Here is a 23665-nt window from a genome sequence, read left to right as displayed (position 1 = left end):
ATAATTACACTAATGCGCATTGCTATAATTTATTTATTTATTTTTTGACAAATGAGAAGCTCAGGCTAAACTTGACCAACATAATCAGAAAATAATTTATTTCCTATTTTATGTAATTTTTTGCTCCTATCAAATTTTTTATTTTGAAAAGAAGATAAATAATTACAAAAACTCAAAAAATATTTTTTAAAAAAATTAATCTACTTTTTATACTAATTTTTTTTAAGAAAAATCTCTCAAAAAAAATTTAATCTATTTAATTATTTGAAAATTTTATTATCAAATAAGAAGGATGTTTTTGAATGCAATCAATTATAGAGATAGATTTATTTCCTATCTGTCCCTTGATTTCAGTTTTGACTGGGTCTATCTGTCATCAGGATTTGCTATCATGAGCCTCCGCGTTACGTCCCTTAACCTGCGCCGATCCGAAAACAGATAAAACAGGAAAAATATAAAAATAAAAATAGACTTGGGGTGCATTGAAAAGCCTAGCTGGGGCCCGTTTGTAAATCTCTTCTGTCCCCCGAGTCCAAGTAACGAAAAACCTGATCCAGCGGCCAAAAATTCGCGATAGCGAAGGTGCGGGAAGTGGGCCCGGTTGCACTGAGTCACAAGACTCATAACTCGCCCAACTAAGCGTAAGTTAGCCCGCCGGCTCTGGCTTGGAACCTGACCTGTCAAACGGTGCGTTTTTGCCATGTCAGCACTCTCACGCGGAAAAAAAAAAATTTTTAAAAGAAAAAATTAAAAATAAATAAAAGAGAACAAAGGCTTCAGTTTTCCGCCCCTCTCTCTTCCCTGAAAGTGGAATTTTTGCACGACGCCGGGATCCGCGTTTCTCGATTCTGCAACAACTCTTCACGCCTGCGCATGTAGCGTACTCATGCAAGGTTGCACATTGCCGTGAATCTCTCGCTCCGGTAAGGGCTAATTTCAATGGACGTTTCTTCGGATCGTTATTTTTTATGATTTTAATTTCGTTGTCCTATGTTCGTTTTCTCGTTTTGCAAGTTCTGTGATGAGGTTTTGTGTTTTATGATTTTTTTAAAAATCTGCATTGGCCTAAATTTCATGTTTCGGTAGAGTTTGCTTTTCTGATCAATGCTCTTGAATTTTTTTTTAATGAGTTAATTGTGTAGTATTTGATCGTAAAACTGTTCATACATCGAAGATCGACCAGAAGTGTTTATATCGAAGATTTCTATAATGTTGATCTAGTTAAGGCAGTACGAGCTTTTGATCCGAATGATTATCGAGTTTGTTCTTATATGTGATGATTTAGTGGTTTGATTTATTTGATTTCTGTTTCTTTTGTCAGGATTGGATCGGCTAGGTTTGTATCAGTGAATGAATAGCACAACACAACGTGGAGAATTGAGGCGTATGCTTTCGTCCGTGTGAAGCTCATTTGTGATATTGAGAGGCGAACAATGTGCAGTAGGGGTGAACATAATACGGTTCCCCTTTCAGTGCTGCTCAGGCGTGAACTTGCCAACGAGAAGACTGAAAGACCAGATATATTATCTGGTCAGGCCAGCCAAAGCAAGAAAGGGGAGGACTTGACGTTACTCAAGACAGACTGCCAAAGGACGCTTGGAGATGGCTTAACATATTCTGTTTTTGGGGTATGTTGCTGTGTCTACCCTCTGTTCATACTTCACTAGTACTCGATAATGGAGGGCTTTGTGATATAATATTCATATATTCAGGAACTAGGAAAATGTTGGCGAGTTCCATAATCATTCTTTAACACGCTCCTACAGATTTGCCTTGTCATGGGGATCAGCTGCTTTTGGCTGATAAATGCAAAGTTATCATAATGTGCATTTTCTTAACATTTGATATATTTCAATAATTAGTTGACTCTTCATCGCATCTTAAATTCTTAATCCGAAAAGCATTTTGAAGAGTTGTACTGGACTAGCTATGTCAGATTCTTACTTTCGCATGATTTTTATAGGGCTCCTTCTAACTATTTTTATCTTCTTTACTCTTTTTGTATCATTTCATTGGTGAAGGACAACCAGATCAGCAGCACTAGCAAGTATTCTTCATCCCTTCTACCAAGGGAACAGAGAATATTCTTTTTTATTTGGGCATGAGTGGTAGTGTTGTTGGTGGTTGGGGAAACCACAGCTATTTAACACAGAGGGACTGTTCTTTTTTCAGTTCAGCAATTGGAAAAAAGAAGTGTAGGATTTCTTTCATATTGGTGTTAACTGACTTTGGAGGGAATGAATTTTAGTATTTTACATCAGGTTTTTGTATGTTAAATTTAAGTTGATTTTCATTAGCTTGTTGAATCAGTGGACTTTCAAACACAAGCATTTTTAGTAGGACTTTATGACAATGCTCATTTAATGACAATTTATTAAACAAGGTGTCAAGAACCATCAGCAGTGGCTGACCCCCTTGTCTAAAATTACTTGCAATATCCTTTATCTAATTCACAATCTTCATAGTGTAAATTTTTGTTCAATTGGTTCTTACAAAATTTTGTTTTGCAGCTATTTGATGGACATAATGGATCTGCAGCTGCTATCTACTCTAAGGAGAATCTTCTAAATAATGTTTTGGCTGCTATTCCTTCTGATATTAACCGTGATGAATGGATAGCAGCGCTACCGAGGGCTTTGGTTGCAGGGTTTGTGAAAACTGACAAAGATTTTCAAGAGAAAGGTATGAACAGTTTCCATGTTGATTTATTAGGACATAAAAATTGCTGCATCAGAATCGGGGCTGTTATGCAAATTATTCATCGGGGCTCTTATGCAAATTATTCAAGCTTACTTTTCAAAATTCATTGTATATAATAATTTTATTTTCAGATGATCACGTTTTAGCATCTAAAGCAGGCAATTTTGTAGACTTGTGTTTGTGTAATTGACCTTCTTGACGTTCTCATTAGCATTCATCACCTTAGTTATATCCATTGTACGTGTGTGCGTGCATGTGAGAGAGAAAGAGCAATTGATTGATTAAAAAATCAATTGATTCTCTATGATTTTGTAATGACTAAATAGAAGCAGAAGCAAAGAATTTAATAATTCATTGAACTTGCTGAATATTGACTTTATGCCCTATCGTATCAGCATTATTGTTCTTCTCATGGAAATTGGCTAATTTTGCACCTGGGAGCTGTTGATGTGTCACTCTTACTTATCATTTAGCCTAATAATGTGAAGTTAAAAAATGAAAAGTACAATGGACCATTGCATTTTATGCTGCATGTGTTATGTATTATTTTAGTGGTTGCCTCCAAAGGAAGAAAGAAGAGAAAAGAAAAGAAAAAGAAATCACCCTATAAAATATGCCCAACTTGTGTATATTAATTCAAGGGATTATGTGGGGTTTCAAGAGTGGCCAAAATAAAAGCCAAATAAATTTCTTCTTAACTAGGAAGGGGATTGTTTATCTTGTATGGATTGTAAAGTTATTCAAGGTGAAAGTTTGGCTACACATCATAGAGTCCTAATATTAGATATACATACTAAAATATGGAAGAGAAAGAGTAAAGTAAATCAGCACAAGAGAACTAGGTGGTGGAGCTTGAAAGGAGAAAATATAGTAAAATTCAAAGATAAAATGATCAAAGAGTATGCTTGGACAATAGGAGCCAAGGTAGATGTGAATATTGTTTGAAATAAGATGGCTAACTCTATCATAAAGATAGCAAAAGAGATTTTAGGTGAGTCCAAATGAAGATAATTTGGGTAGTAAAGAAAGATGGTGGTGGGATCAAGAAGTTCAAAAAGTCGCTAAAACAAAAGGAAACTGGTATAAAATATGGCAAAGTTGTAGAAATATAGAAAACCTTGAAAAGTATAAGGAGGCAAGAAAAAATGCAAATAAGACCATTAGTGAAGCTAAACATTGAGTTATAATACTTTATATAATATATTAGATACAAAAGAAGGAGAAAGGCACATTTATAAAATTCTAGAGCTAGAGAAAAAAAATGCAAAAATTTAGGTAATCTAAAATGTATAAGGGATGAGATTGATAATGTCTTAACTAGAGAATAAGACATAAAAGAGAGGTGACGGAGATATTTTGATAAGTTGTTTAAGGAAAATCAAAATGAAAGATTGAAGTTGGAAGTGGCAGATGAAAAGAAGTGTAGAAATAGGAGATTTATTCGTAAAATTAGAGTTATTGAAGTTAAGGTGGCTTTTGAAAAAAATGAAAAATGGGAAATCAATAGGACCAAATAACATACCAATTAAGTTTGGAAATATTTAGGGGATAAAGGAAGTATATGGTTAACTAATCTATTCAACATTATTCTAAGAACCAAGAAAATGTCTGAGGAATGGAGGAAAAACATGTTAAAACATGTACACAAAAACAAAGGCGATATTCAAAATTTTAATAACTATCGTGGAATTAAGATTATAAGTCATGTAATAAAACTTTGGGAAAAGATAATTGAACAAAGAGTAAGACTAGAAATGAGGGTTTCAAATAATCAATTTGGTTTTATGTTGGGGAGATCGACAACGGAGGCTATTTATCTTTTAAGAAGGTTAATGGAAAATTTTAGAGAAAAGAAGAGGGACTTGCATATGTTTTTTATTGACCTTGAGAAAGCATATGATAGAGTACCTAGGGAAGTTCTATGATAGAGTAATATCTAGAGTTAGGGCTATAGGAGGGGAATCTAGAGATTTTCCAATCACAATTGGTATGCATCAAGGTTCTACTTTGAGTCCTTATCTTTTTACTTTGGTGATTGATAAACTCACTATGAATATTCAAAACGAGATCCCTTGGTGTATGTTATTTGCAAATGATATTGTCTTGTTTGATGTAAGTAGAAGTGGAGTGGATTCTAATTTAGAACTTTGGAGAACCGCTTTAGAGCCTAAAGGTTTTAGGATAAGTAGCAATAAGACAAAATATATGAAATTTAATTTCAATAATGTAAGGAGTAGCGAGGAGAGGATTAAACTTGATAATCAAGAAATTAATTATAGTTATAAATTTGTTATCTTGGATCTTATACAGCGGAAAGAGAATTCAAAGATGTAATTCATCAAATTAAAACAGGTTGGGTAAAATGGAGGAGCGCGTCAGGCATGTTTGTGATCGTAGAAAATTAAAAGGAAAGTTCTAGATGGCTATAAGGTGAGCCATGCTCTATGGTTCAAAATGTCGGACAATTAAGAAACAACATGTACAAAAATAAAAGTTGCTGAAATGCAAATTTTAAGGTGGATGAGTGGTATAACATTAAAAAAATAAATTAAGGAACGAGTACATATGCAATAATTTTGGCATAACACTGGTCGAAGATAAGATAAGGGAAGGGCGACTTAGATGGTTTGAGCATTTGAAGCGCAGGCCTAGCAGCACACTTGTGAGGAGGAGTGAGTTAGCTGTTGATTTAGGCATGAAAAAGGGTAGGGGTAGGCCTAAAATAACTTGGAATGAGGTAGTGGGGAAGGATTTAATAGCTCTTAATCTAGTAGAGGAAAATGCTTTCAATTGGGTGAATTAGCGGAAAAAGATTCTTGTAGCCGACCCCAACTAGTGGGACGTAAGGCTTGCTGTTGTTGTTGTAGGCCTGTGGTTTGTTGTTATTGTTGTTGTTGTATGTGGGGTTTGGAGATGCCTGGAACTTCTTGGAAAGTAGTTGTGGAGGTTGTTATGGAGAGGGACTCACTATGGAGGCTGGCAATGTAAGTGAACTGGTGAAGTATGGGAGGCTTGTGGGATGGTAGGCAGGGGAGATTAAAATGTCACGTGGCTGGGAGTTTGGAAAGGTTAAAAAGGGTTGGAGTGAACTTTCAAAATATACAAATTTGAGGTGGAGATGGTAAAAAGTGTGCAGTTTTGGCATGGCATTTGGTGTGATTGGAGACCTCCAGAATGAGGCTTCTAAAATTTTCTCATTAAGTAAGAAGAGGGCGGCTTTTCTGGCCCAGGCTACTGGAAGGAAGTGTTGTTTGCTATTCCACTTCCACTAGACTGCCTTAAGACTGACAGTGACAATGGACAGGTTCTTGGAGATGCTGTAATCTGTATCAAGCGGATGTTTCAAGGGGTCAGATCGACAGCATTTTGTTTTTGGTGGGTGGGGGGGAGTAGGGTGCTCGCTTTTGTGACATGGAAAGGTATTTGTTTATGCACAAGAAGCACAAGGAATCCATTCCTTGGAAATTAGTTTGTCAGACAAAATGCCCCAAATGAAATGGCATTGTTCGGGTGGATTGCTGTGCAGGAACACATTTAAAAATTGGAAAATTTAAAGAGGGGTTCTACATTTTAGAAAAGGAGGAGTGTCAATCATTTTTTTATTGCCCAGTTTCTAGAGAGGTGTGAACCTTACTCTACTCTCCTTCTGAGATTGAATGGTTACGCTAATGACCATTAGGGATCTCTTATTTTGCTGGTGGTGCAGATGAAGACTGAAAACAGAGTGGGCTTCGGTGCCTTGTTACATTACGCTGAGTGTCTGGTGAGTGAGCAACCAAATAGCTTTTGGAGGATGCAATCTGTCCTTGCCTATAGTGAGGAAGTTTAGTACTTCATTTTCTAGGCTTCAATATTCCTTCCCTGTGAAGCTTGATCATTTTGTAGATTTTTGGTGGAATTGCCTTTTTTTCATTTTAGCCTTCTTTTTGTTGTGTAATGTGCGTACATTGAAGGCCATGTGGTATCCTTTTTTTTAGGAACCCAATAATTCAAATATGCTTTAATGGATAAAAAAATTTATAAGCTAAGGAGAAAATCTAGTAATCATATTAGATTACAAGTACTCAAAGAAGACCATGATATATTTAATAATATAATCTAAGGCTTATAGGAATATATTATTGTAAGAAAAATATTAGAAAAGCAAAGATTATCCATGTCTTCAACTTGGAGACCTATGACAACTGCAACATGGGTATTGATGTGGCATGGTCTTCGTCTTGGCTTTAATATATGGCCTAAAGCGGTCAAGATAAAACTGACATGGATATAATTTAATTGTGAAGTTTGAATCCTGTCTTGCTCAATAGCTTGAACTTATTGTCCAACAACTGTTATTCTGGAATAATCAAATAATTCTTGAGCTTTGTTCTGAATCTCTACTATTAATTAAGGGAAGAAGGGTAGTTTTAGATTTACATTTTCCCTCCCCAATAATCCTAGAAAACCCTTAACCTTACAAGTTATGATTTAATTACAGCATGTGCACTCCATGGATAAATAAGTAATTTAACAAAATAATTTCAATTTTAAATTTCTAAAATATCTCTATAACTTCCCATTATCTCTGTTAATGCCCCATTATCTCCATAACTTCCAGTATGCCCTGAAAAACATAAGTCTGGCGTTCTGGAGCACAAATGCAGTTTGTGCTCACAGCTAATGCGGAGTATTGTTACTTGACTTGTGCACAAATTGTTTATCTTTTGCATCTATGAATTTTCCTTATTGTGGGAAACAGGTATCTTTTATTTGCATGAATTTCAATGTTAGACATTTCTTTTTATCCATCTTACTCAGGAAAGCCCTTATTTGACATTTTGGGCAATTTGAACGTGTGTATTGAACAATCTCAATGATATTGTGTAAATCATTCAAAAAATTAAGGTGGCCTGTTGGACAACTTTGATGTGTATATTGGGCAATATCAATGATAATGATTTTTTTCCCCCTTTTTAAAGTTGCATTACTGGAAATCAACACATATGTTTGTGCTTTGTAACTTAGAACTTCATATATTTTGCACCCTGTGGCTTTGTGTTGCTTGTATTTTTCTCCCCGTAGTTCCTGTATAATTTTCATTGTTTGTCAGCATTTTAAGGCAGGAGAGTATGCCCTGAAAAACAGAAGTCTGGCGTTCTGGAGCACATATGCAGTTTATGCCCACAACTAGTATGGAGGATTGTTACTGGACTTGTGCACATATTGTTTATCTTTTGCATCTATGAATTTTCCTTCTTGTGGGAAACAACTATCTTGTATTTGCATGAATTTCAATGTTAGACATTTCTTTCTATCCATCTTTCTCAGGAAAGTCCTTATTTGACATTTTGGGCAATTTGAACGCATGTATTGAACAATCTCAATGATATTGTGTAAATCATTCAAAAAATTAAGGTAGCCTGTTGGACAACTTTGATGTGTATATTGGGCAATATCAATGATAATGATTCCCCCCCCCCCCCCTTTTTTTTTTTAAAGTTGCGTTACTGGAAATCAACACATATGTTTGTGCTTTGTAACTTAGAACTTCATATATTTTGCCTCCTGTGGCTTTGTGTTGCTTGTATTTTTCTCCCCATAGTTCCTGTATAATTTTCATTGTTTGTCAGCATTTTAAGGCAGGAGATATATAAACTGAGTTCCTAATTTTTGTTTTTATTAAATTAAGGCAGGATACATAAATCTTTTCTTATGATTAATATTTTTTTTTATTACTTTTTCAGCACAAACTTCAGGAACAACGGTTACCTTTGTCATAATTGAAGGGTGGGTTGTAACTGTAGCATCCGTTGGTGATTCACGTTGCATACTTGAATCTGCCGAAGGTGGAATATATTATTTATCTGCTGATCATAGGCTTGAATGCAATGAGGAGGAGTAAGTTTAAAATATGATGTGGCTAGTACTCAATTTTGATTTGATCCTTAGCTAAAGCTCCACTTTTCAATATTTAATCAGGAGGGAACGCATTACTGCAAGTGGTGGTGAAGTTGGTCGCCTTAATACTGGTGGTGGTGCAGAGGTATGCATTCCCTTAAATATTAATGCATTCAAACATTCATGGACCAGTAGTTTAAGAAGATTTGGCATAGTTCAGTAGCTGGTATAAACTTTGAAGAGATGCCCTTATCATATTAAGGATCGGATTATCTGGAGGTTCAAAACACATAAATCATTGGATCAAATTATTTATTGCAGGACCTTAAAAATTGTGGTTCCTAAGGAGCAATAGATGCTATTTAAATAGACAATATTTCTAAGAAAAGATGAATTTTTATTGTTGTGTAATTAATTTTTTTAGATGAAATATCTGGAGGTTCAAAACTCATAAATCATTGGATCAAATTATTTATTGTAGGACCTTAAAAATTGTGGTTCCTAAGGAACAATAGATGCTATTTAAATAGACAATATTTCTAAGAAAAGATGAATTTTAATTGTTGTGTAATTAATTTTTTTAGATGAAATATTTACAAACAATACAACATTAAGCTTTGGCTGTGCTTGAGTCCTTCTGAATATGTGTCCATTTGATATTCCTATTTGAATGTCAACTCGGTCCGATACTTGCGTTTTGACCAATACTCGAGTATTCGTCCCTTGAACTTGTACTAAACATAATCTGTAAAGATGGAAGACACTAGGAACAACATATAGGTTAATATCATCAAAACACAATAAGCCGTGATAATGTAGCCAATAAGGCTAACAATTGATGATGTTAATTTTGCCACGCGTATGATGAATGACAATTGATCTTTGTTGGACAAATATTGTGTCTATGTGTGTATATATATGGAATTAGAATCTTATGGCACAAAAATGATTGCGAAACAAAAAACTTGAGTAAATTACTCTTTGTGCTCCTTTTGGTTATTTTCTTTAGGAGTTTTATAGTTTTTTTTCTATGCCTATCTATCGCTATTATATTTGATTTGCTATATTGGTGAAAGCTGGTTATTTAACTTGTATATTAATCCCATCGTAGATTGGTCCTTTGAGATGTTGGCCCGGTGGCTTGTGTCTTTCCAGATCTATTGGAGATATGGATGTTGGGGAGTTTATTGTTCCTGTTCCTTATGTTAAACAAGTGAAGGTATGTTGTTGCTCATTTCATTGTCTGTATATTGTATTAGATACTTTTTTTAGTAGAATATTACTGTCTACTTGCTCCTAGATTAGAAATGATTTATTACACGTGCTCTGTTACTATTTTTGCTTTTAACTTTGCATCTTTATATGATACAGGACCAATGTCCAATAAAAAATAATTGTCATCCTACTCTGAATAAAAATGATAATTCTCCATATTGACTGCATCAATCTCCCTCAGTTGGAAGTAAATATTCATCCCTGGAATATTCAAGTGCATCAGTAGAGCTCTCTCCAGTCTTAGGCTTGACTTTCAGATCTTCAGCAGGCTCCACTATGGAAACACGAATCTTCCATGGCAATTGGGATAAGAATCTCTTTCGCCTTCAATTAGCAGTCAAATGAAGAGTGCTCCACCAGCTTTGAATTAGGCACTTTGGTGGCGGCTTGGCTTGTTTGAAAATAGCATATCTTACAAGTATATATATATATATATATATATATATTTTTAAATTTTTTTTTCTTAGCAGTTCTAGCAAATGCAGTGACATGATCAACTGAGAATCTCAATTGTAGGATTGTGGCTCAATGCGTAGTTCATAGAAAAGCCCACCTATATACCTTCATAAAAAAGAATATTGATCAACCAATCTCAAGTGTGTACATGTCAATATCTCCATTTTGTTGAGACAATGCAGAGTGTCTTAAGTACATCTTTCACTCATAATTAATTGCAATGAATTTGTCTTCCATCTGAAGTGCTTCGGGCGTACTCTGAGACCGTAGAATACTCTTAAAATTAAAAGGAAAATTCTATAGCACAATTATAAGACCAACCATGCTATATGGATTGGCAACTAAGGAACAACATATCCGAAAAGTAAAAGGTGCCGAAATGTCAATGCTAAGGTGGATGAGTAGTACAAATATATTTACGGGAAGTTAGGCTAACATCGGTATAAGATCAGCTAAGGGAGGAGTAGCTTAGATGGTTTGGGCAGTTGCAACCTAGACAAAATAGTGCACTAGTGAGGAGGAATGACCTAGTTACCATTACTAGTAGTAGAAGGGGTAGGGTAAACCTAAAATAACATGGACCAAGACAGTGAAGAAGGATTTAATAGCTCTTAGGCTGTTCAAGGAAATGCCCTCGCTATCATGTGAATTGGGCTGAAAAGGATTCATATAGCTGACCTTACTTAGTGGAACTTAAGGCCTGTTTTTGTTATTGTTGTTGTGTTATATGCATACAAGATTTTACACATTGGGGCTTGTCTCCTAAGTCAATGCCTGTGAACTGTTCTATGCCACTAGGTGCATGCAAGGCCCTTGGAGACAAATAATTGCCACACCCAGCCTTTTCTTTTTTATCTCTCTCCTATGAGCTTAGGGATGGTCCTGATTTCAACAGTCTTATTAGAAGTTTGCGCTAGAGGAGGTATATTGTTATGGACACAAACAATATTTGAGCTGCTAGAAGGAACATCAGTGTCCACAACTTTTTGTTTTTCTTATGGTTTGATAATGTTAAGAGAGTGGAAATCTTGGGACTCGGGCATCAAGCTTTTGATTGAACTTACAGACAATTTGATTTGAAAAGTAGCAGCTTGAGAGTTGGGAGACTGAAAGCTTAATACATGGATCTGTTTTTTAGCTCATTCCTTCCACTTACAGTTGAGTGACTTTGTGATCAAATGGAACAAATTAATCCTTTGTCACCATTTTCTTTTATGTATGACTGGTACAAACCCAGATTCAGAACAGTTCGCTGGCTTGGTCTGGGTCCTCCAAATTTCCTTCTTCTTTCGGCTTCACCTCTGTTGTATCTTCCTCAAAGCAAATGGAATAGGATTTTGACATCAGCACTTGACTTGATGCTGATGGCAAGAAGGTTGATGAGTTGATGACTCATGCTTGGTTCAGTGTATCTCATGTATGATTACAAGCAATTGAGCTCTACAATGTGTGTTGATGAGTTGATGACTCATGCTTGGTTCAGTGCATCTCATGTATGATTACAAGCAACTGAGATCTACAATGTGAGCTTCTTTTAACTGATGATGAAAGATGTGTGTTTGATTTGGAGAGCCTTGCGAACAACCAAAAGGGTTCATGCTTGAGGTTGATGACGATGAATTGTGTTAATCAATGACAAAAGATGAGGGCCTTTGATCCAATATGCTTTGCAAATAACAATAATCACAGCTGAGGTTGATGATGACAACTTCTGTTAACCATTCAATCAAACAAGCCTTGGAATGATGACAATGGGTCACAGCTGAGGGTAATGATGATGTTCACTTTTTTAGCTCTTAGTGTAACTGTTTCCAAGGAGGGTTTAAACTGATTTTTAAAGCGTGGCATGTTGGCCTCACTTTTTTTGCCTTGATTTCCTGATTGTGATTGATGGATTGAGTGGTGAAGGAGCAGTCATGGCAAAGGCAATTTAAGTTGAAATTGTGAACTTGTTAGGTTTAAGTTAAAACTCGCAAAAAACCCTGTTGAACACCGATAGTTGTGCAATTTGAGTTTAATTATCGAACCCTATCAAGCACTGACTGCCGTGTTGGATCATCAGTCTGTTTTGCTTCCATTTGATGCAGGACCAATGTAATGCCGATTGCATCATTATGACATGATGATGTGTTTTTGGATAGCCTATAAGAACGAATTTATGAAGTTGCATCCTTGATGTGGTCGCTGTAAGTAAAATTAATCCCTCAATTTATCTTACGTATCTTGGCTAAAATATGAATATAAAAAAATGAAAATTAAGTAGGATAGTCCTTGCAGTAACTATTGCATCAACTATTTGTTGTGAACAACCACCTTTTTTTAATGAACTGTGTATTTTAACTTTTGATAATTGATACTATCCCATAACATATTAACAAGGAAATCTAGAGAGGGAGACAAACTCAGGAAGTTGTTTTTAGTAACTTCTATTCATGCATTCAACTGTGAATTGAAATTTTGCTTGAAGTTCATGTTGGGCCTCGTCTTTTATGTAGGAGGACGTTTAGTGAAACATTCTGAGTCATGAGAAATGCCCCAGTTCTATTTCGTTGGGCCAGTTTCTTTTCTCCTTTTACTTCAATGGTGTACACGGTCTTCTCAGAGTATGTCGGACTGGATCAACGAAAAGCTTGTCCCTAGATACTCACAATGGGCTTTGTTGTGAGCAGTCAAGCATATGAGATATCATAGGTTTTAGGGTTTAACAGAGCTGGTGAATATTGGTGGACTTATGAGGCAAGTTGGTGATAATCTTTTCTGGAGATAGAATTTGGACTGAATAGTGAGTGGAATTATGGGCATGAGGAACACCTAGGAGTGTTTCTTTTTGGAGAATGAAATCTTCTTTTCCAGAACACTCTAAAACCTTGCCAAATTTCTTTTCATGCAAGACAGTTCTCCTTTATGCTAGGCTTGTAGTATTTTTCGGAAATTTTGATTTATTTATTAACTAATGCTATATATTGGATAAATGGGGTATTATCCTAACATGTTCTCTTCAGAATCTTGCAGGCAAGGTTGTTGGATAATTAATGCAGCATAAATTATACTGAGTTTAAAATTTTGATGATGATCTTCCTGATAAGATTCATTTTGAGTCCCATGAATGAATCATGGTTACCCAGCAAAATTGAGAGCAGGTGTGGCTGCAGAGAACAAAGAGATGTAGAATAAATTGAAAGTGTCTAGGAAGTGTCCATGTAGATTCTACATAAAATTGGTGAAAACATAAAATGAAAACCATATATATTTTAAAATAAAAAGTGTCAACACTAGAAAATAAACTATATAAAAGACATTATATTCATGTAACAATGCTCAAGAAGCTGTAAAAGTATTTTGTACTTCTGTTTTTCCATTTAAACCAAATGATAAACTCCATGGGTATGGCTATGAAAAATATGTTGAAGTTTATAATCATTGAGGCAAGATTTTATCTTGAATTTCTCTGATTGGAGATAGATTCTGTTGAGGTTTATGGAAGAAATAACTAGTGGTTCTGAAGTAGTAACATTGCCAGCATAGAAGGATCTGGTATCAAGGGAATAAAATAGGGAAAACATGGGAAGAAAAGTAGAATGGTCCTGAGGGGAAAAATTGCAGGGGAAAGAAAGGAAAAGAATATTACCTTGTAGTTGTCACAAGCTATTTTAGTTTCTTGTTTGAATATGAATTCCTGTGGTGGGGAACAAATTCATTGCCATTTATTTTCTGCAATGTATTTGTCAAAATGCAAAAAGGTATCCATAATGGTGCTGCAGCTTAAGTGAATGCGGGCTTGTAGCATGAGGAACTTGCTAGTGCTTTTAATTGCATTGATAGAACATCTAATTACAATTTGGTGTGCATATGGCAGTTTATTTTTTTAGGAGGTTTGACTTATTGTCTGTGCCTGAAGGATTTGTTGGGAGAATCACCACATTAATTGTTGAAATGTCATTTCTGCAGCTTTCTACAGCTGGTGGTAGGCTTATTATCTCAAGTGATGGAGTTTGGGATGCATTAAGCGCGGAAATGGCTCTTGATTGTTGTCGTGGAATGCCACCTGAAGCAGCTGCCGCACAGATTGTTAAAGTTCGCTGAAAAAACCATAATCTCCTCTAAAATTATGTTATATATACACAATATTAAAATTTATGTTTTCTAAATTTACCGTCCATTTGCAGGAAGCTGTACAGGTGAAGGGACTTCGTGATGATACAACCTGCATTGTTATTGATATTCTACCTCCAGAGAAGACAACCCCTCCTTTGCCACCACCAAAGAAGCAAGGGAGAGGAGTCTTTAAGTCCATGTTTCGCAAAAAATCTTCTGAATCCTCCTCCCATGTTGATAAAGAATATTGTGAGCCAGATGTGGTGGAGGAAATTTTTGAGGAGGGATCCGCTATGCTTTCAGAAAGGTTTGTAGGGTTCAGATTGTAGTTATTAGCTTATTTCAAAATTTTATTCTTGATTAGGAGTTGATCAATGCCTTCTATGCATACTTCTTGTTTTATTTGTATTCCTCTGTAAATTGCATTTACTTGTGTGGTGAAGCAAACCTTTGTACGAGAGAGTTTTGTTCTGCTTTACTGCACTTTGACTTGTGATATTTCTGGGTTGCAGGTTAGATACAAAATACCCACTCTGCAACATGTTTAAGCTGTTCATGTGTGCAGTTTGTCAAGTAGAGATAAGGCGTGACGAGGGTATTTCAATACATGCTGGCTCATCTAATCTAGGGAAAGTACGTCCCTGGGATGGTCCTTTCCTTTGCTTGAGCTGCCAAGAGAAGAAGGAAGCCATGGAAGGGAAAAGACGACCAGGTATGGCAACTCTCCAACCCTGCCCCACCCTGTACCTTTCTCCACTCACTTATGTTTCTTAAACCTGATTTCGTTGTTCCTCTATCGTTTCCAGCATCCAGATATAGTAGTGGAAGTGATTAGAGAGCCCTCCAATTGTATTTGCTTTTGTCACCACAGATGGTTGTTTCAGAGCCGATCATAAATGGGAAATCAAAGCTTTGTTACATTATTAGTTTACTTCTTCTCATATGGGGTTGAGCTTATGTTCAATTTGACGCCACTTCAGTACCCACTGCCTCTTGGGATCTCTCCTGAGTTTGTTCATGCAAATCAAATGATCAGTGATGGCAAGCTGCTTAGTAAATGTAAAAATCTGTTCTCTAACCCGGAAGGATATACAAAAAATGGCAGCCTCCCTTGGAAGACTTGTGGAAGGCTGTGATAAACTTAGCAATGGACTACAATGGCTTTTCAGGTAATTATTATTTTTTAATGGGGTACAGCGTCCTTTCCTTTCATAGAGCTGAAAAATGAATGAAAGTGGCCTTCACCCCAATGTTATATGAGGGTTTGGCATGAACTTGTAGGATTCATTACCTGGGAAAGACTGGTTTGATCAGCTTGCTGAATGCATTTTCTCATGCAAGCATTAGCTTGAGCAGGCCTTACAGGATGTATGGTGGACCTTCGGAATTTGAAAAAAAAAAAAAAAGATTAAAAAGGCCACAGTTTTTCCCCATTCAGCTCTAGTTTCCACTAACTGCTCCCCTTCTGCCAAGTTCTGACTGTAGGATATTTATGTGTAGATAGCTGCCTCATTCTCTAATGAAAATTATTTATAATTGTATCTATAGATTTGCAAGATTGTTATAATAATAATTATAATTATTATTTGTCAAAATTTTCCCGCCGCCCCCCCTCCCGCGCCGGGGGGGGGGGGGGTTGGTGTTGGTGCTGCCATTGTTCTAATTTATGACTGAAAGATATTTGTCAATGTACTGGTTTTAATCAAGACCGTTAATTGATCTAGAACGGGTAAAAATTAAGTCACAATCTTTTTACGGCTTTTTTGCCTTCATCATTAAGGCAAAGGTTAGGAATGCTGTAAAAATATAGCTCCACATGGACTTCAGAAGCCCAATAAGAATTATGGACTCTGTTATTTCATCTTGGAATTTGACTGCAGATGCAGACAGAAGATGCTTCACTGCTTTCCTGTCAAAAATCCAAGTATTGGATATCTGTTTGCTTGTGGTGGAAAATTTGAGAGCAATCGTAGAAATTGCCAATTTAATGAATGAAAGCTTCATGGCAGAAGTGCCAAGGTGGGGGGACTGTTCCCAATTGGATTTTTCCAGCAAATTTTAGGGAAGATGCCAGTAATTTTAGTAGCTGCTATGATCTTTTTCACTGCCTTTTTACCTTGTGGTGGATAAGCAACAAGGAGAAGGGGCTGGGTAAATGTTTCTATGCTAGCTTATGACTCCAACAGGGCGTTACATTGGTGATAGAAAAGAGAATTATCTACTCTTGGTTATGATGGAGTTGGGTTTCATTCTCATCTCACTTTATATTGCAAACCCAACATCATGCATGGATAGATTGAAACTGTAGTACCCTGTTATTTATTTTCCCAGTTTTTTGAACCTATGAGCTAGGTCTCGGGAGCTCCATTCACGGTTTAAGATCTTGTTCCTATGGAGAAATGATTTACGAGAGAGAGAGAGAGAGAGAAGAGAGAGATTAAAGTTGTTTGTTTGATACCATGTTTGATTGTTGGCTTTTTGTTTGCTACGGCTGTTGATGTCTTTTGAAGAGGGTATTATTGTGTATTTTGTGGGGGCTCGCGGCTAAAGCAGAAAATGAAAATAGGTTTGAGACAGCCGGAGGATTCTTTTGGGTTGAGCCGAGTGGGGAACTCCTTTGTTTTACGCGGTGTTTGTTTCTGGCATGGCCCTCCATCTCTCTCTCTCTCTCTCTCTCTCCCTCTCCCCTGCTGTGGTGGGGGACTCCAAAGTCTTATCTTTTGAGATTGATTAATGTTTAAAGAAAAAAGGGTAAGAAGATTTTGAGTGGGCGAGTGGTGAAGATGGCCGTGTCCACCAAAATAATGCCTCCATGATTGAGATGTCCACCCTTCACCCTCTCCAAAGACTCCACAAAATCCAACCCCCACTCTCAGTGGACCACATTGTACACGTGTGTGTGGCCCCTTACCCTTCCCCCGTCCCCTTCCTTTACCTATTCTCTCTCTCCAAGTCTAGTTCCACTCCTACCCTTTAGCTTCTTGTATAAGTTGTATTGTAGAATTTTTTATTTAGCACACATTGGTCCACGCTTTATAGATCAAACGGTTCCTACGGCACCCAATTTTCATTGATCTTTATTTTTTCCTTTTCTTTTCTTTAATATCTTTGGGCACATATGTATATGTGAAGTAGGAAAAAAAAGAAAAGAAAAAAGGTAGCTCAAAATGGTGAGACGCCATAGCAAGGGAAGGGATATTGACATCCTGAGTGCAGGTTGAATGTCTGATTAACTTCACATGTTTTGATTGACTAAAGAAAAAAAGGGCCGTCCTGGTTTGTCCTCGACAATTAACCATTTCCCCAACACGAGTCAGCCAAAAAATCCAAACGCCTTTTCATCACCGTCGTCATCTCCTCCCATCCACACCATGACACAGTTGCGTGGTCATTAAGAACAAGTAACAGTGAAATTGTCATTATGCATTTATTCTTTATATATATGTTCAAACTTCAAAGATTCCTCTGGAAACATGTGTCACCTTCTTTCTTCTTCTTCTTTTAAATTTTTGCCAATAGAGTGAAATTGGGCCTTGCCCATTCTGAAAAGATGCGAGGGAGAGAGTTTTGCCAAAATAAATGAGGGTCTTGACTAGGGCAAAACATGCCTCCATCTCAGGGATATGTCCCATCTCGTTCGTGAAATGAAAAAAGTCAGTAACATTTTCTGTGTTTGGAACTAGAAAATGTTGGGAAAGGCAAAATAAAATATTCACGAAAATATTTATTTATTTATTTGTAATTTTAAATCATATTAAAATATTCATTTTTGTTGGTAAGTAATAAAGAAGGAAAATATATAGGAAGATGAATTTCCTCCTTGTTCTCTTTTCGTTTTCTTTTTTTCAGCAAAATTTTTCATCCAAATGAAGCTTAGAAAAATAAAGAAAAAATTTTGATTAAAAAAAAATGTTTACTCCTATCAAATGTAGCCCTAATGTATAATATATATATATATATATTATAATAAGTTTTTCAAATATTCTCACTCCTACTCACTAATAATAACACATTAGACAAAAAAAATAATAATAATTGTAAAAAATATCTTTGCTTTAAATTATTCACTAATATGGATGGCATTGATAGCAGTGGCAGCTTGCTTTGTGGAATTAAGGCTGAAATGCGATCAAAATTCTGATATCCTAAATCTCATGTTCATGTTAGGAATGGTAATTCCTCTCTTTATAGACTCCATTCCCGACTTCTTATTATAATTAATATTAAATAATCAACTTTCAAAACACAAGTTCACTGTCCATTAATCATACTATTGCCCATAATAATAATAATAATAATAATAATAATAAAATTTAGATTCTAATTATTATTAATACTATAAGAAGAATAAATGATTATTTTTATAATAAGAATGATAATAATAATTTTAAGGATGATAATTATTGCAAAAATTATAAAATAATAACAATAAATAAAAAATAATAATTAAACTTAAAATACTTACTATTATAAAATAATTATATTAAGAAGAAGAAAATAAGAGCAACAACAACAAATAATTAATAAGAGTTTATTATTATTTGTTGTTGTTTAGTTTTGAAAAGAAAAAACTAGAAAATCCAAACAAGGACATTATTTATTATTATTAAAAATGTAAAAAAAAATATTATAAAAAAATATAAAAAATTCGATAAAAAAAATTGAACTGAAATTATAAAACTGAATAATTATGTTTTATGGGTATTTATGAAAAAAAAAGACTTATTTTTTCATTTTGTTATAGTTGCCCTCAAAGAATGCTCAATATTGAAGAGAAATTGAAACTGTGATTCTTATAGTCATTCTATATTACTAATCAAAGGCAATAATTACATTTTAAACGTAATTCCATTTATACTTTGATTTCATTCCTCTTTTCATTCTTTCCCTACTTTAATTTCATTTTGTAAAGCAAACATGGGGTTAAAGAATGAGAACTCCCTAAATTCAATTCCTCCCATAGATACTCTCTCTCCTCTACTAATCTAATTAAGCATGTCTTGCGAGAATCTTTGTCTTTGATTCGGAGTCATTTGAAAAGATTCAAAAAGCTCGTCCGGGTCTAGAACTCCAACCCAACTAAAAAAAAGTGTATAAGGTGTACTAAGTAGCCTAACATATGAAAAAGGTATTTACAGCCTCACTCAATGCACAAATTAAACGTTAATTAGTCACCCTAATGCTTCAATATTTCATTTTTATGTTGAACCCAAACTTTGACTCAAGTCGTTCATTGCTCAACTCCTTTGTGGAAATCAAATTTTCTTAAGTAGTGTTTGAAAGCATAGATTTAAAATTTTATATTTAAATTTGAATAAATTTTGAACAAATTTAATATAATTTTATACATCATTTTATTCAAATCCAACATAATTCCGAATCTATAATGTCTCCAAACACGGAGTTGGTAACCAATCCACCCAAATTTTAGTGATGTATGGCCTCTATATATAGTATCCCATAGCCTTGTCCATACATATCTTCTAAAAGAAAAAAAAAAAGGGAAACTTTATTTCATGTCATAATCTTGCAGCCACTGCAACCTTCATGTACCCATTTAATAATTCAATACATAAATTAAGGACTTGTTGCATGCATTTTGTACAAAAAGACATTCCATGTCCAGCCACAGCCTGCACGTTCACCTCTCTCTCTCTCTCTCTCTCTCCACTGCTTTCTAATCCTCTTATCCCTCCATCCCCATTCCCCAGCTAAAGGTTTGCTAACATCCATAAGCCAAAAAAGAATAAACGTGGGAGAGAGAGATTACCCAGCAGGAACTAGCTGATCATCATCATCATCATCATCTCTAGCTCATCAATCAGATCTTGCATCATATCATCATTCTAGAGTTATGGACGCCCACCACCCACAGCAGCTAAAATCCATAGATGATACAGCAGTACCAAGCAAGCCATTACCGGAATCACTATCAAAACCAGAACCCAGAGAAGACCGCCCACATCCTACACCATCTCCCCCTTCCCCTTCCTCCTCCCCTTCTCATGAATTCTCCTTCACCGTCTCCCTTCACCACTCCTCCGCCGCCGTGCTCGACAAAACCAAGCCCTCACCATCGCCTGCCGGGGCCGTCGACTTATCCCCGGCCGACGACATTTTCTTCCACGGCCACTTGCTCCCTCTCCGCCTCCTCTCTCACCTCCCCGTCTCCCCTCGCTCCTCCACCAATTCTCTAGACAGCTTCACCCTCCCCATCAAAGATCTTTCCGAAGACCCGAATTCCAAAAAAACCAATGACAATTGCAGCAGCTGCAGCAGCAGCAGCAACAGTACTGAAAGAAAGGAAAGAAGCAAGTCTAGTAAGTCTCACTCATTGTTCGGAAAATGGCGAAAAGGGTGTGAAGCGAATCACGAGAAGGAAGAGACAGAGAAGAAGGAGAAGAAGAGGAAGATAAGGTTTGATGTGGGGCATGTTTTGAAGAGGTATGTGAGGATGGTGAGGCCTCTCTTGTCGTTCAGAGGGAGGAAGGAGGGAGTTCAGATTCGGCGGCAGCCCCATTCGTTTTCGGGCAATTTGACGAGTTTGAGACCGATGGGAGCGCTACTGCGAAGTGGGAGGAGAGGAGAGTTCTCAGCGCCGGCGTCGATGAGAACGTCGCCGACAAACAGTGGCCTTCTTATGGCGAAGGCGACGGCAGCCACGCTTCCTTCTTCGGTTAGTGACAGCACCATGGAGGAGTTGCAGGCGGCAATTCAGGCAGCCATTGCTCATTGCAAAAACTCCATTGCAGTAGAAGAGAAAAGCACAAAACCGCTAGCTTGCTAGCTATCTAGCTAGATGAGCTTAGGGAGAGGTCACACATGTAGTGGAAATTAAATTTGAAATTTTAATTTTTATCATTTTAGTAAACTTTGTAAGTGAAGAATTAGATCTACATGCTATTTATTTTTCTTTTTGTGTGCATAAATTAAATTAATCATAGTATCATATATATTTATATAGAAAGCTGAAATTATCTAAAGAATTGCTGAATTCAATAATGATTTGTTGGGCTTCTTGTCTTTAATGGTGGATACAGAGGTAGAGTCTGTATGTACTCAGATCTGAGTGTGAATGGGCACACATGCACAGTAAATTAACTTATTGTGTTCTTGGTTTTTTTTTCTCTTTAGTATGAAATTTGAAAGAACACCATTAAACAAGTGGGCATTGAAAAAGCATGATTAAACAATAGAAGCACTAATAAAACATAGGTTAATCAATTTTTTTAATATTTAGTGACTTGGAGGATAGATGTTAAGCCTGAATTGATTATTCAAGTAAAATTAATTAATTAATATGGAACGCGTTTATGTCCATTTTGAGGGGTACACATGAAATCTAAGTACAGTGATAGAATGTACAGGTTGCCATGACCATAAATATTTAATTTATGTTGTTTCTCCACACCTAGGGATCAGCTTTGGAGACTTTGAAATTTTTGAGTGTGCTGACATCGGGCAAGTCACCATCATCTACTTTGATGGGTCTCACTAAAAAAATTCTCAAAATGTGAGAGAGAGAGAGAGAGAGAGAGAGAGAGAGAGAGAGAGAGAGAGAGAGAGAGGTTTATTCTACCAGTATAAGTGAGACAAGCCATAAGCATATAGGCCATACGGCTACATCTATGAAAAAATATTATATATCAGTCACAAAAAATTGTCTAATCTATTAAAATATACACATATGACAAAATCATTTAAATCCAGTATATACACCTGATATATCTAATAATTTTTTCACATTTATAAGTAGCTCATGTTCAACTTAATTAGTATTATTTGAAGAGTTCAATATGTAATCTCTATCTCTCTCTCAAAGACAAATATAAATGTATAAGAGTAGGAATAAGAGAACGAGGGAAACACTAAATTTGATCAATTTCTAGCCTACCAAGCTATATTACGTTATAATTAATAGTACTCAATAGAAAATAAAATTTACAAAAAAAAAAAAAAAAAAAAGAGGCTAAAAGCTAAAATCCCTCTAAGACCCCTAATTACAAATAATTCCATCAATAAAAATAAATGTGTATTTATTAACTCAATTGAGTTGTAACGTGGTGTTCATGTTCTTTGCAAAATTTTGAGCAAGAACAAGCAAAATGTAATTAACCTTGACTACACAAGAAAATACTCCAAGATAAATCAAGTGGTGATTTCTTAACCCAAAAAATATGGAACCAGTTATCCCCACAAACCTCGAACACAATTTTATTCGAGAAGCCCTTGAGAGGTATCTTACATTATATAAAATTAATTACTTTATATCAAAGTTTGTACAATTTGTAAGCCTATTTATAAGGTATTAGTTGTAAGGGCATTGCATGCAATTAAGGTTCTACCCTTAATGATGCTAAGAAATTGTCGACTCTAAGTTGATGGGTCTAATCCAATCAAATGTGTTTGTAACGACCTGAAATTTTTGCTATATATATATATTTCACATAATAATTATCATAATAACTCTGATACCATAATATGCTAACAAAGTCAAAGTCCACCTGGACCCATAGGTACCGGGGATATACCTATCTATAGATACATGTCATCTATGCAGTGGAAACTATAATTTACACAACCATAAATATATACAATACCAAAGTTCTACTAAACCCATAAATACGCATATAGTCATCCCCAAAAACAACCATAATATCCTAGGTTCATAACCCTAATAATCCATCCTGACACCCCACAACTTACCCTTCAGATAGGGTAGTATAAAATAGATTTCTCTACCTCGGAGCTCGGTCCGCTCTTCCATCTGAGTTTCCTAAAATGTTTGTAATGTTGGGGTGAAACGTCACTCAGTAAAGGATATAAACTAATATCAATGTATGGCAACGTGAATATCATTGTAATATAAATATATACTATACATGGTATTCTATATTTGTTAAATAAGGAAAACCTGTACATAATTCAAGTGCATTTAATAAACTTGATAAAACTATTCTGTATAAATCTAAATAAATCATATTTCATATGACATCTGTGTACATAAAAATCATCTGCTATAACTGCATAATACTGAAATTACACCCTGGATGGATAGTTAGTTGATGTCATGTATTACCCTCATATGACTGGGTTGTGCAACCCGTAGGCGCAACTTAGCAATGGTTAGCCTACCATGCTAAGTCAATTGATATTTCTATACGTACGATTGGCTTGCCCAACTTGGTCCGGACTACCAGAGGGCAACTACTCCCACGCTGATGCACAATCAACTATCCAAACTCCCACACTCTATCTG

At 35.8% G+C, this 23665-nt stretch overlaps 2 protein-coding genes across 8 annotated transcripts; both read left to right on the top strand.

The window, feature by feature from the left end:
- The first annotated feature begins 765 nt into the window (after positions 1-765).
- LOC131161711 (probable protein phosphatase 2C 12) lies at positions 766-16001 on the top strand. Of its 7 annotated transcripts, none has more exons than XR_009138608.1 (11): positions 766-923; positions 1322-1628; positions 2511-2682; positions 8427-8580; positions 8662-8725; positions 9692-9799; positions 14260-14385; positions 14478-14713; positions 14919-15118; positions 15213-15575; positions 15688-16001. XR_009138608.1 is itself a non-coding variant. In XM_058117667.1 (10 exons), the coding sequence occupies exons 2-10, from the start codon at positions 1434-1436 to the stop codon at positions 15239-15241; spliced, it is 1284 nt and encodes a 427-aa protein (XP_057973650.1). In that variant the 5' UTR covers positions 766-923; positions 1322-1433; the 3' UTR covers positions 15242-16001. The 7 variants fall into 7 exon arrangements, 4 of the variants coding, with proteins under 4 accessions (XP_057973650.1, XP_057973652.1, XP_057973648.1 ...); XR_009138609.1 differs by lacking the exon at positions 766-923 and adding an exon at positions 1131-1229; XR_009138607.1 differs by having other exon boundaries at positions 14919-15575.
- Positions 16002-19823: 3822 nt separating this feature from the next.
- Positions 19824-21389, top strand: LOC131161710 (BRI1 kinase inhibitor 1). The gene has a single exon (XM_058117664.1). It carries the CDS (start codon positions 20261-20263, stop codon positions 21191-21193), a length of 933 nt encoding a protein of 310 aa, XP_057973647.1. The 5' UTR covers positions 19824-20260; the 3' UTR covers positions 21194-21389.
- Positions 21390-23665: the final 2276 nt, after the last annotated feature.

The sequence above is a fragment of the Malania oleifera genome, chromosome 8 (genome assembly GCF_029873635.1).
Source record: "Malania oleifera isolate guangnan ecotype guangnan chromosome 8, ASM2987363v1, whole genome shotgun sequence".
In the NCBI taxonomy this organism is placed as follows: domain Eukaryota; kingdom Viridiplantae; phylum Streptophyta; class Magnoliopsida; order Santalales; family Ximeniaceae; genus Malania; species Malania oleifera.
Note: the sequence above shows the minus strand (reverse complement) of the source record. Positions and strands in the feature narration are given on the sequence as shown.

Excerpts from the sequence above, each read along its gene's own strand:
- LOC131161710 (XM_058117664.1), top strand. The coding sequence starts at position 20,261 with ATGGACGCCCACCACCCACAGCAGCTAAAATCCATAGATGATACAGCA.
- LOC131161711 (XM_058117665.1), top strand. The coding sequence starts at position 1,434 with ATGTGCAGTAGGGGTGAACATAATACGGTTCCCCTTTCAGTGCTGCTC. Across the intron at positions 9,800-14,259 it reads CTTATGTTAAACAAGTGAAG|CTTTCTACAGCTGGTGGTAG; the intron begins GTATGTTGTTGC and ends TCATTTCTGCAG. Across the intron at positions 14,386-14,477 it reads CTGCCGCACAGATTGTTAAA|GAAGCTGTACAGGTGAAGGG; the intron begins GTTCGCTGAAAA and ends GTCCATTTGCAG.